This window comes from Corvus cornix, chromosome 23 (genome assembly GCF_000738735.6).
Source record: "Corvus cornix cornix isolate S_Up_H32 chromosome 23, ASM73873v5, whole genome shotgun sequence".
Classification (NCBI taxonomy): domain Eukaryota; kingdom Metazoa; phylum Chordata; class Aves; order Passeriformes; family Corvidae; genus Corvus; species Corvus cornix.
In genome coordinates, this window is record NC_046352.1 from 4,772,649 (window position 1) to 4,785,585 (window position 12,937).

Genomic DNA, 12,937 nt, shown 5'->3' on the forward strand with positions numbered 1-12,937 from the left:
CCCTGGCTCTTTTGGCTCTGTTTATAATTAGGTGATGACAGCATGGGCATCCGGGTGGGGACCGAGCAGCCAGGCTGTCCCCAGGGACACGCATCACCCCATCACTCAGCATCCTGCCTGTCCCCAGAACCCACCAGCCCAGACACCCTTGGGTGCCCCCTTCCTACCTACCTCCATCCATCCCACCCTGGCCTTGCTTGGGTGGCTCCAATGGGCAGATTTTGGGTATAATATTGCCTCTGTCAGCCAGAAAAGCGAGGAAACAACCCCGCGAGCTGCAGAGCCGGGAGTACCGCAGTAATAAACAGCAGGTCGAGGCTGGAGATTGGTGCTGCTGGTATGAAAAGGAGGACAGGCAGGTTCGGAGCTCCGCCGGCTAATTAAGCAGCAGCTCCCTATAATGCAAAAGCCTTTTCTTTGCCGATAAGACCCATTTATAATGGGCTGAGCGGTCGCAGGCTGAGTGCTGGGGGGAAACAATTGGAAAGCATGCTGCTGGTGGGGTTGGGTTTTAAAAATAGACATGAAGGGTTTGCTTCTGGGCTTTTTTATTTTTTCCCCTCTTTTTTAATAAGAAAGAGAAGAAAGCAGCTCAGAGCTGCACTGAGAGTTCCCCATGGCCTAGAGGAAGAGCAGGGCTCTGAGGACAGCACTGAGCATCCCGTGAGCCCAGCAGGAATGCTTCAAAGCAGGGAGCACGGCAATGGATCGATTGGGCTCGCAAGCCAAGTAGTCCCCAGGGATGGAATGGGAAACTATCTTGAGGGAGGGAGGGAGGAAATGGAACAGGGCTGCACATGCTGTCCTTGCCATGGCCAGAACATGGCCACGCACTGGCACTGGGATGGGAGCAGGGGGACAGTGTGTGCCGCTTCTCTGTGTGTCTCCCGCATTGTGCTGGGCTCCAGCCAGGCCCTGCAGCTGCTGAGGGGGGACTTGCACCCAGCCCTGGCACCACTCATGGCCCCTCTCCACCCAGGACAGGCCCCACAGGAAGAGCCTTGACCGAGTGGCCTGATCCTGCCACCACACAGGGTCAGGGCCCACCAGGATAACACGCAGAGGTGCTGCCAGTGAATAACTCCGGGGCCGATACGCTGGCACCTGGATGCCAGCCCGGGAGATAGGGTCTGGGAGGGAGGCCAGGACACCCAGGTGCCAGCCCCCAAGATGAGGTGCTGGGCTGGGAGCCAGGGTTCCTGCCTGCTCCTTCCTTTTGCTTCCAGTGATTCTTCTCTAACTGGCTGCCTGGGAACTGCCAGCAGTGGGGCACAGCCCCGTGCTCCGGCCAAGCCCCCATCAGTACAATCTGAAGCAATGGGAAAGCTCCACAGGTTAAAAAAAGGAAACACTTCATATTTTTAACCTCCTGTGAGCACTGGACCTGCATTCCCTGGGAGCCCTGGCCACTGCTGTTTTGTAGCAGCAAGCACTAAATATTTATTTAACTTCCTGCCGTATTAGAACTAATCACTCGTATTTTCCATCAAAGCTTCATTTTCATCTTAACGTAATTCCATCTGTGCACGCACAGCCGCATCCTGCTCACTGGAAAGGCAGCTCTGAGGCCGTCAGCTGCACCCACTCTCAGCAGAGATGAGGGGTCTGTCTCATCTCGTCTTGGAGCACAGACTGGGAGACCTGTGTCCCAGCTGGGCTTCCCCTTGGGCTTCCCACTGGATTCTCATTCCTGGTGCAGGGATCCCACAAGCAATGCTATTGCTTGTCCCAGGAGCTCTGAGCCATCCCCAAGGGCTCACAAATGACCTGATTCCCAAATAATCTGGCAACATCCTCCACTGCTCAAGGTCCCAATGTGCTCCATCACAGCAGAGATGCTTCCATCCCACCAGGAGCCGCTATGGATTTGCTCTCAGCAAAGCCCTGAGCCTGGGTGCAATCCTGATGCCCAGGTAGCATCAGCCACCACTGGCTTCTCACAGCCCAAATCCAGGGCAGGTCACACCTCCCACCACTGGCTCACCCCAAAAAGCAGCTCTTACTGTCTTTGCGGTAGTAGAGGATCTCGAGCTTGCACTCCTCAGAGCCGAGCAGGGCCTGGGTGAGCTGGGCAATGGAGCTCTTGGTGGTGTCGGGGCCGGTGAGGAAGTCGCAGGTGCAGGGCCGCTGCATCACCTCCACGCGGGAGTAGCCGAACATCTCGCAGAAGCCGTCGTTGCAGTAGATGATGGCACAGTTCTCCATCTGGGCGTTGGCAATGAGGAACTTGCGGTCTGCGGGGAGGCAGGAGAGCACGAGGCTTAGAGGGGTGGTGGGGACCCACAGGGATTGGGGACGGCCTGGGTGCAGGGGGGGAGCTTGTGGTTTTTGATGTCACCCACTGTGTGGCTTGTGCAGAAACAGGCTCCCTGGGGACACCGGTGACAGGTCTGGGGGGAAGGTGGCTGACCTCAGCCCACAGCATCCCAGGTACTATCTTGCCTTCTGCTCTGCTCTTCAGAGAGAGAAAGTGTTCCCAGTTTCACGTGTATTTGAGACTGTTGGGACAGGGGGACCCAAATGGGGTTTCTCAGTAGAGGCAGTTTTTGCTGGGGTTGGCCAATCCCTGCAGCCTTGACATCTCACCGCTGGCATGTGGGGACTCTCTGCCGTCTAACACACGGGCAAGCTGTCCCTGACCGGCCCTGCAGGCAGAAGGAGAGCTGCAGCCTCTGTCCTTTCCCAGGAGCTTATCAGGGACCTGAGTTATCTCAGAGACTTTCCACCCTTGCTCAGGTTTGACTGAAGTCAGGCAAGGGGCAAGAGGAGGAGTAAGCGTGAGGCTTGGCTTCATGGGAAGCAGGGGTGAAACCCATCACATTAATGATTCTGCTAATGTTTTGTAGGATAATTGTGCCTTTGGGCTGAAGGTGAAATCCAGATCCCCCTGGGCTTTGTCACCCCTGTGCTCAAAAAGAAAAGTGCTCAAGTAAAGGAAAGGGGAAACTGAGGCAGGGAGTGGTGCTGGCCCATTCCCTCCTGGCACTGCAGCCACCTAGGCTGGGCTGAGGCCAGACTCACTGCCTTGCCAGGGTGTGTGGCAGCGCTGCACAGCCCACGTCACCCAGCCCACATGGAGCCACTTCCATCCTTATCTTGGGGGTGAGCTTTGATTTGGTTTGATTTTGGTTTTTTTTCCAAGGATATCGGGGAGTGCTGGGCTGTGGGACAGGCTTGCTGGGATGTGACAGGGGCCTGGATGTGTATGTGATGGGATGCCATGTGCCCCCCAGCACCATCTCCCTCAACATTTGGCATCAGCTCTGGGCTGGAGCTGGAGGCAAGTCTGAGCAGAGGGTCCATTTGGAGGCTGCCTCCCAGCCCAGACCCCAATTAATCTCCTGGATTACCCAGGAATGGCATCTGCAGCCTGCACGCTCCAGAACCCTGCTGCACTCCAGCCTCACTGGGAATTTCACCCAAATGCAAGAGAAACCTCTGCACAGCTGCAGCACTGAGCGCCAGGACCTGGTGGGGTGGGGGAACCCCTCCCAGGCATATCAGGGCTCTCCCCAATGGCACCTGCAGAGTCTCAGCTCTGGAGGGTGCCTCCCAGGAAAAACAGTGTCCCCAGGGATGCTGCACAAGTCTCCTGCTTCATTCCACCCTGTGACAGCCCCTTGGTGGCCCTTTGTGGGGGACTCCCACTCCGGCACCTTTCCCTTTCCCACACAGGGCTGATGACGGTACCGATGCTGCAAACAGCACAAACCACCACAGACAAATGTTTCCCAGTTCATTCTTCCCGATCCTTCTATATCCAAATTGCTTTGCCAGGTGGAAGGCAGCACAAGGAGGGACCTTCTCCCAAAGCCCTGCTCCTGGGGCACACTCCCCACCTGTGATGAACAGTTTCCCCCATCCAGTGTCAGCTCCATGGACTGGATCCAGTCTGGATCCTGGCTGGGCTGGCGCAGGACAGGATTTACAGGGCTGGCAGGGCGCCGGAGCAAGCTGTGCTGAGTGCAGGGATGTGACCAAGACCAGGATGGGAAGGAGCTGCAGAGCCAGGTCTCCTTGGGGGTATTTTCACCCCCCAATTTACTTTCTGCCTTGCCCTCACCTGCAGATTTTGCCTTGGTCTCACGGTACCAGGGCTCTGCCCTGGTCCTGGCAGGGAAGAGTTGGGCCTCTCTGGCTGCAGCGGGGACTCACCAGGAGCAGCTACACCCATGGGAGCTGCGGTGTTGGGGGTGAAGGCACCCACAGGCATGGAAGAACTCACTGCCTGTAGCAAAGATGTATTAGGTGTGCTGGTTTGGTGTCTCCCAACACCTGTCACAGCACGAAACTGCTGCGGGGGAGTGTGGGGTGATGTTTTGGCAGAACCCAGCTGGTGCCCGACATGGCTGGCAGAGTGCGGGCAGGGAGCAGGCAGGGAGCGGGAAGGGAAGAGGGGGCCTGGCTGCGTCCTCACTGTCACACCTCACTGCGTGGCCCCGCTGCTCCCCAGCCACTGCTTCCCAGGGGGAACTGATAGGAACCAGGGACAGTTTTTCTCACTTTCAATCCCCAGGGTCACGTCAGTCACTGCCAGGCCAGGCAGTGCAGATCCGGCAGGGATGGCAGTGCCAGGGAATTTGCCCACCCAGGAAACTTGGACACCAGAGAAAATCCACAGTGAGCTGGGGCAGTGAGGGGTGCACAGCCCCAGCACCCCACAGAAGCCCCCCGAGCTCAGGTTTTGGGGGACCCTAGCCCCTGATCCCCTCCCGTCATCCCCAGCATTGTAGGGGGGACCCAGCCCCGTCGGGATGCCCAGACAGTGGGAGCGGAGCCCCCGCGCCCCCACCCAGCCACACGCAAACCCCAGCGCTCCCCGATGTGCACGAACTCTTCGCTGTATTTGACACAAAAACCAGCCCAAAAATTCATATAAAGGGATTACTCGGAGCAACAGCAAATGGCAACATTTCACCAGGGACGGCGGCCGCCGAGAGCGCAGAGTTGAAGGCAAACAGGCAGCGAGCCCGACAGCGCCGGGGTACACCCTGTCCCCCAGTCCAGCCAGCCGGGACCCCCTCGTCGCCAGCCCGGGCACACCCTCCCAGCCCGGGGACTGTGGCGATCGCCGTCTCCACAGCCCCCGGGGAAACACCGGGGCTGGGATCACTCGTCCCCCTGTGTCGCCCTGTCTATAAATACCCGCGGGGACACTGCCTGGCTGTCGCCCACCCCTCTCCCCACTCGGGAAGTCACAGGGGCGCCTCCGTGCACCCGGAGACACCTCCCGCCGGCCCCCCTCCCTCCCCGCTGTGCTCAGAAGTTGGGGGGCCGCCCCGGCCGCGGGGGAAGCGGAGCGGGACCGGAGGGTGCGGTACTCACTTTGTCCTTCAAATTTGCGGATGATGGTGTCCAGGTAGGTGTTCTGGGGGGCCACATGGCCCCGGCGCACCGGCATCGCTCCGCTGCGCTCTGCGCGCCCCGGGAGCAGCGGAACTTGCCCGCGGGCGCGGCGGGGAGCGCGGCCCGGCCCCGGAGCGGCGCGCACGGCCCGGCACGGCGCGGCCCCGCTCCGCCTCACCCCAGGGCTGACCGAGCTCTGGAGCTCAGCCGGCCCGGGGCTCCCATGCTCCCGGTGCCGGAAGGGGGAACCCCTCCGCCCGCCCTGCCGCGCCCGGCCCCGGGCGGGGGCGGCCGGGGAGGATGAGGATGGGAGGGGGAAGCGGGGGAGAGAAGGGGGAGGACCCGCTTGAAAGCGGGAGAAAATAATAGAATAAAATAATAAGAGTAGAAATCCCCAAAGTGCTTAGTCACCGCTGCCCCGGCCCGCCGGAGGCTCCGGGGGCGCCGTCAGCAGCAACAGCTGCCGGCCGGGGAGCGCGCACCCCCCGGCGCCCCCCGGGGCTCCCCCGGGCCCCCCGGCATCTCGGCGGCACCGGCACCCGCACGGCCCCGTCCAGCGCCGGCCCCGCGGGCGGGGGGGCTCCGGGGCGGGGCGGGGCGGGGGAGCAGGTGGGTGCCGGGGGTGCGGGGATGGGGTCCTCGAGGGGCTGGGGCAGGGGGTGCTGAGAGGTGAAGGAAGCTTTGGGGCCCTGGGACAGTGAGAGGGTGGGGATGGGGTCCTTGTGGGGCTGAGATGGGGGTGCCTGGAGGGGATGGGGATGGGGGTCCTTGTGGGGATGGGAAAGGATGTCCTGGAGGCCTGGGGTGTTGGAACGGGAGGTTGTGCTGGGGATGGGGGGAGTTGATAGGAGTGCAGCTGAAGGGTGCTAGGGGCGCTGGAGAAAGGGGTGGTGAAGGAAGGGGTGCTGGAGCGGGGTGCTGGAGGAGGAGGCGCTGGGGGGTGCCGGGAGCTGACGGGTGGGGATGGTGAAGGAGGATGGTGGAGGAGGGAGTGATGAAGAGCGCTGGGGTACTGGGGGTGGCAGAGGAGGGGATGCCGGGGTGCAGGGGTGGTGAGTGGAGGGGGGCGTGCAGGTGGTGCTGAGGTGCAGGGGGTGGTGCGGGGAGGAGGAGATGCAGAGGTGCAGAGGCCGAAGAGGGGGTGCTGCTGGGTGCAGGGATTGGGAGAATGTCTGTGGGTGCAAGGGTACAGGAGCAGAGGAGAGGGTGCTGAGGGGAGGGCGCAGGAATGCAGCAGGGGAGAGGGGGCCGGTCGGCGCAAGGGGGAGAGTAGGGAGTGTCGGGGGGTGAAAATGGGGTGCAAAAGAGGGGGGGAGCTGTGTCGGGACGTTGGGGGTGCCGGGGGGTGCCGGGGAGGAGGTCAGGGTGCTCCTGGAGGTCTCTGAGGTGCCGAGGAGGAGGTCAGGGTGTTCCCGGGGTGCCGGGGTGCGGGCGCGGGGCCCCGAACCTGGCGCTGTCCGCTCGGGTGGTGCTGAAGGGGCGAGCGGGGCGGGCGGAGGGGCGGATGGCTGCTTGGTTGGGGGGGGGCTTGGCATGGGTGGACCCGGTCTGGCGCAGGGCTCTGCGGGCACGGAGGATCCTTGAGGAACATGGAGCGTTCCGAGAGTCCTGAGAAGTCTGAGGAACACGGAAAGCCCAGGGGGTCCTGGCAGCTCTGATGAACACGAAGAATACAGGAGGTTCCAGGGTTCTGGGGTCACAGAAAGCCCCAGGGGCTCTGTAGGGTACGGGGGTCCTGGTGGGTCCCCAGGTCTCTGTGGGACATCGGGGTCCCATGGTGATGCTGCCCTGCTAGAGCAGATGTTCAGACCTAGACCCAATTCAGTTCTTCTCCTGCCCACCTCAAGGGTGGAGGCCAAGGGGACCAGCTCCCTTTCCTTCCTGAGAAACCCGCTCTGGCCTATCTCCTTCTCCTGTGTCCACTGCTAAGGACAGTGTCCACTGAGGGGCTTTCTATTATTATTTTGTTATGCATGGTTTTTCAGGCATGAAATTGGTCTAAGAGGATTATGGTCCATTATCATCAGCAGAAGTGTTTTGCTGGGATTTTCAATTAATATTCCAGTGCACCTCAGTAATGCCCATGTGGACCGGGCCACGCCAGTGGGGCACTCGACCCACAGCATGGTTTGCCCAGGTTGCCTCCTGCCCCTGGGCCAGCCATGCAAGTGGGTGAGCAGAGGCAGGTGCCCTTTCAGGCCCATTTCAGAGCCTCACTGCTGTTTTTATCTCCATCTCTCAGAGAAGTCAGCCTTCCCTAGCGGAGAAAAACTTGTTCTATTGTTGAAGAGGGTGAAAAACCCATTATCTCCCCCCATCCACTCTGCACACTGCCTCTGCCGTGATTTACTGCGAGTCGTGGAGGATGTTTTGCTCTATATTACACAGATGCAGCTTAATAGCATGGGGGAGGGAGAGGGACACAGAGTCCAGACTCCTGCCTTCTCTGTTTTCTTGTTGATATACTGTGTGACTCAAGGGAGACAGCTCTGTGCCGCAATTTCCTTTAGAAAATAGGGACATTGGTCACTTGGCCTGGTGAAACCTCTCTGAGATTCCTGGATGACTGGTTCTGCAGGGGAAAGCAAACTATTACTACTACAGCTAATATGATAGTAATTATGATTATTAATCACCAGCCAGTCAGGATTTAAGGTTGGCCTCCTGCCCTCCTCTCATCCCATAAATCAGTCCGGGATGTTCATGGACGCATCACGTGGACAAGGATGTGTCTGACGATAAGGGGCACGTGCTGGCTCCCCAGAGTGGAGTGTGGGGGCACCAGCGCAGTGCATGGGGCGGGGGGCAGGGCACAGCCCGGCCTCCCCAGCCCCTCTGCCAGGGCTGGGGCTGTGCAATGACCCCAGAAAGGCTTGTCTTGCTCCAGGCATAGCAGTGGGGCCCCTTTGATCCCCCTTTCCCCAACCAGGGGGTCTCGTTCCAGCACTTGACTGGTGGAAGAGCTTCTCTTAACCAACCCTCTTCCCCACACAGCCCTTGCATATGGAGTTGAGTCGTGTCATTCTCTTTCAGGAGCTTCACTGAGCTCCAGGAGCCTCCCAGTGCACCCATGGTTCTTCCAGTCTCCTCACAGCTCCCCAGTCCCCTCAGTGCATCCCTGTAGGGCCCGGTCATCCATGCAGCTGCCAGTCCATGCCCTGCCTCCCTGCCCTCTTTGGAGCACTTTATGCCCAGACTCCTTTCAATTCCCTGGGTTTTAAGCATATGCTTGTAGTTAATCCTGTGCTTACATTTTATCCCAAATTGGAAAAATTGGGGTCTTTGGGAAAATTCTCCTGCTGTTCAAGTCAGCTGAAGGGCTCCCTCTAATTTAACTGAACAGTAATCCTCTCTCTCCCTGCCCATCTCTCCTCCTCCTCCCTCACTCAGTTCTACTTCTCCCCCCTGCTCCTCCTCCTCTTCCTCCTCATTGAATGTTTTTGAGGTTTTGCTCCTTTCCCCTTTTTTTTCTTCATTCTCACACCCCGGGGAATCAGTGGGAAACTACCTGGCTTCCAAGGGCAAAGGAAACCTGGGTGCTTCCAAAGGGTGTCCTCCCCCTCCCTGCTCCTGGGAGTGCAGGAAATTATCACCTACTCAGTGAGGGGCTGCCCTGGGCAGGCACAGGCACATTGGGAAAGGAGGTGCAGCCTTAATGGGGTGTGGATTTGGGGTGGGAGGTGTGGGATGGAGGGGATGGGAGCCCACTTGGATCCCAGCATGGCAGCTGTCGGCTGGCGCTTGCCAGGAGAAATGTTTGCCAACTGAGAGGCGACATTTCTCCATATTTCTGTAATTAGAGCCACACTGCAAACACAGCTGGGAAGAGAGAGACAGGGCTTTCGTGTCCCTAAAGCTGCTTCCAGCCACCAGGACTGTCCCAAGACACTCTTGGGTGTCCTTCTGCCTGGCATGGCTCATGCACCTGCTTTGCCCTTCACTTTTGGAAGATGCTCCAGGGATGTCACACAGGAGGGAGGAACTGGGGCTGTAAATTTATTTTGCAGGTGGAAGGATGCTCCTTGTCCTGGCTCCTTCCTCTGCCTCACCACTCCAAATCCTGATGCATTTTTCAGGGTCTCACCTCCACGCTGTTTGTTTGTTAAGTATAAAACAAAAAAACCCCACCCAAAACAAGGGTAAAATGTGCAGCCAAATTGAACCCTCATCAGCCCAGTCCTTCCAGCCCTGGGAGACTGCAAATCTGGGAAGGACTCAGTGACATTAAACCAGGTCATGGACATTGTTTCCTGACAAAGCCACTTCCCACTTGTAAGTGGCAGGAAAAGCCATGGAGACTCTGCTCTGGGACTCAGCCCGTGCAGTTCATGACATCCCCCTGGCATCCTGCCTGTCCTCACTGCACAGCAGGGGAAACTGAGGCACGGGGTAGGCTCGTGACTCACCTGCCAGGAGGATGGATGGGGCCTGCAGGCTGCAATAACTCGTGATGCTGCAGGGAAGCACAGGGAAAGGCAGGATGCAGCTGTGGGAAGGGGGTGCTGGCAGCGGCTGCAGCAGGTCTGTCTGACAGAAACTCCTGGGCAAGGGGGGATAGGAGCCAAGTGCCAAGTTCCCAGCACCTTTGGTACGGGACAATTCTCTCCCTGTCACCTGGGATGCCTCAGTGGGACGGTGTCAGCTCAGGGGGGAGCCCCGAGGGGTGGGGACAGTTCCCTGCCAGCGCTGGGACATGGGCAGAGCCTGCTTTGGGATCCTGCTGCTGAGGCACCCCCAGACAGGGCGATGTTGCCCATACAGGGTAGGGACTCTACAGGGCTGGGGAGGGGGCCAGCCCAGCTGGCACCCCTGAATGCATCCCCTGGTGAGGATGCGACCCTGCTGGGTGCCCAGCGCATCCAGCCACAGACATGGATGACACCCCTCCACCGAGGATGGACATTGGGAGGGTAGAGGTGTCATTCGGTTTGGATCTGGCCCTGTCCCCCTTGGTAGGGAATTCTAGCTAAGCCATGGGGCTGGGGAGAGCCTGAACTTGCTTGGGGGGGGGAATATGGGGTCTTGCCCCTCGCCCCCAAATTCACCTTTACCCCCCTCAGCCCTGCTTGAGCAGTGGGTAGGGAAGGATGATGCTGACCAGAGCTTGCAGGGGCTGAAGCCAAGGGCAAGGAGCTGCAGGAATGGGGCTTTCTCACAGCTCACTACATCCCTTCCACAATTCTGCTGTCCCCTGAGACCCCCCCAACACCACCTCGACCCTCTCCTCTGCCCAGGGTGGCCCCTGCTGACAGCCCCCAGCTGCTGCCAAGCTGTGGCTGCATATTTCCAGGCGCTCCTTGTCCCCGGGGAAGGGGAATGTGAGGAACGCAGCCCTGTGCACCCTGTCTGCTGCTGCCCAGCCACCCGTCAGCTAAGAATAGACCTGGCTTGGCCAGGCCCCACCAGCACCAAGGGGCCGCGGGTTGTGGGAACCCCCAGTCACCTTCCTGTGGTGGATAATGAACCTAAAAGAATGAAAAATGGATTTCTCTGATGCCTAAAGGGTCCTTGTGCTGGTGAAGGGAACCCAGAGTGTTTCTTGCTTTGAATTAATGTGATTTTAGAGCAAATCTCTCTGGAAGCTTCATGTACAGGCAGGGGGGTGCAAAGCAGCCCCCCAAGCCTCAGTACCTGCTGCCTCCTGAGCTCCCCTCTAGGAGTTCTGTGAATTGAGGGGGAATCTCCTCCTTTCTTCTGCTTTTACATTTCTTTTTTCTCCTTAGGGAGTGATTTCACTGAGCCTCCTAATTTCAGCTGCAAGCATGATGCAGAAGCCAGAAGGCAGCAAAATCTCTCCAGATGTTATCACAACAGGGAAGGGAAATCATCCTTGGTCTAAAGCTATCTTGTAAAACACTGCTGCTGGCTTGGCAGAGCCCTCGGGGCACCAGGCAGCCCTCACTGCCCTCAAAAGTTTCACCTAGGCACGCTATCTCAGCTGAGAAGCTCCAGTTGAGCCCCAAGTGGGACCATCAGCCTCCCCCTGGGCTGGACTGGGCATAACCTTGTGTCCAGCCCCATCTCCTGGGTGGACTTTGCACCTGTGTTGAAGGCAGCCTGGTGTCCAACCCCATCCCATCTGCTGCGTGGACCTTGGCCCCGTGTGGAAGGTTGGCCGGTGTCCAATCCCACCTGCTGCACCGAGCTTGGACCTGCGCTGAAGGAACCTGGTGTCTGCCTCCGCCTTCTGCATGGCCAGCGGGCCTGGGCTGTCTGCCTCTGGACACAGCTCAGCGCACCCACCACCCACCCTCGTGTCCATGGTAGGACAAACTCAGCTCCTCTGTGAATGCTCTGATATCTAGTTAGGTCTGAGCCTGTGCTGCAGTCCCTGAGTGTTCAGTGTGGCTCTTTTTTTTTTTTTTTTAATCCTCTTCTCCAGAAAGCAATTTTCATGAAACTTGCAGGATCTTGATGGTCTTGGAGACCTCTTTTCCCCCACTAATGGGGCAGAAAGGAGCCAACGAGCTCAAATTACCAGTGAGGAGCTGAGCTGGATGGAGCACACCTGCACCAGCCTGATTTCCCAGGCTGAAAATACACTTGGCTTCCAACTCAGCTCTCACCGTGCCAGGTCTCTGCTCCATGAGCAACGCACTGTCGGGAAGGGGGGAGAGGAGGGGGCCTGGTGTGCCGGGATATAAAGCAGATGCACCAGGATGTGGCGAGGGAAGGATCCCGTGTGAGTGCCGGGGCCTGGGGCTGCTGCTCCCGGGACCAGGGGATGAACGGCTGGGGTGCCACCTCCCCGTGGGTGTCCTGTGCTCGAGGAGGATGGAAAGCAAACAAACACCCGAGCGTGGGCGGGCAGACACCTGCCTTCTGCTCGTCTGCCAGGTGCAATAAGCCGCTCCCAAGCCTCAGCTTCCCGGTGTAAGACATGACAGAGGGCAGAGGCCATCGGATGGGAGAGGGATGGGGGGATCATCCAGATCCCCTCATTTCCCCTGCTGCTTCGGGCTGCAGCAGATCACAGCTCTTTAAGGCTGCAATAATCCCCAGCCTGGGATTAGTTTTGCACCTAATCACTGCAGAACAAATACGAAGTTTTATTTACAGAAGCAGAAGAAAGACAAGGCCGGGGATGGGGGGGTGGGGGTGGGCCTCAAGCACGGCTGATCCCAAGATAATCAGGAGCTGGAGGGCAGGAGGTGATCGCTGACCTTGGACCCCCCGCCCCGGCTCTTACGTAAATGTGCCGTTGAGTGCTGGAGTCACAGCAGCCGTGAGCTCCAGCCTTGTCCCAGCTTGGGCTTGGTGACCCCCCAGCCCTTTAAACAGTTCATGTCTGGACTTTGGGGATTTCTGGCCCTGATTCAACCCCTCCCTTAGGCATGTGCTTCATTGTGAACCCACGAGCTGTCAGCTCTGATGGGAGCCGCAATTCAGGGGAGGATGGAGGTGCTGCAAAGGGATGCTGATCTTTTATGATGGGGATGGGGGAAGCTGGGTGCTGCAGTTATGTTGCCCCAAAGCCAGGCTGGTCCCCAGGGATTTGTGTTTGCATTGTGTTGGAGTGGCAGCTCTCCTGCTTGAGAGGCTTGTTCCACTGAGCCCTCAGCCCACATCCAAGAAGAAGCTGAACTGCTGC

The 12,937-nt window shown here is 58.9% G+C and overlaps 1 protein-coding gene across 1 annotated transcript; it reads right to left on the minus strand.

Annotated features, from left to right (window-relative positions):
- Positions 1–1,965: 1,965 nt before the first annotated feature.
- KCNH6 (potassium voltage-gated channel subfamily H member 6) lies at positions 1,966–5,727 on the minus strand. The gene is made up of 2 exons (XM_039564664.1): positions 5,326–5,727; positions 1,966–2,234 (listed from the first exon to the last, which is right to left on the minus strand). Exons 1-2 carry the CDS (start codon positions 5,399–5,401, stop codon positions 1,981–1,983), a joined length of 330 nt encoding a protein of 109 aa, XP_039420598.1. The 5' UTR covers positions 5,402–5,727; the 3' UTR covers positions 1,966–1,980.
- Between the last annotated feature and the right edge of the window lie 7,210 nt (positions 5,728–12,937).

Coding starts and splice junctions, on each gene's coding strand:
- KCNH6 (XM_039564664.1), bottom strand. CDS start 5,401: ATGCCGGTGCGCCGGGGCCATGTGGCCCCCCAGAACACCTACCTGGAC. Junction 2,235..5,325: donor CCGCAAATTTGAAGGACAAA/GTGAGTACCGCA, acceptor GCCTCCCCGCAG/ACCGCAAGTTCCTCATTGCC.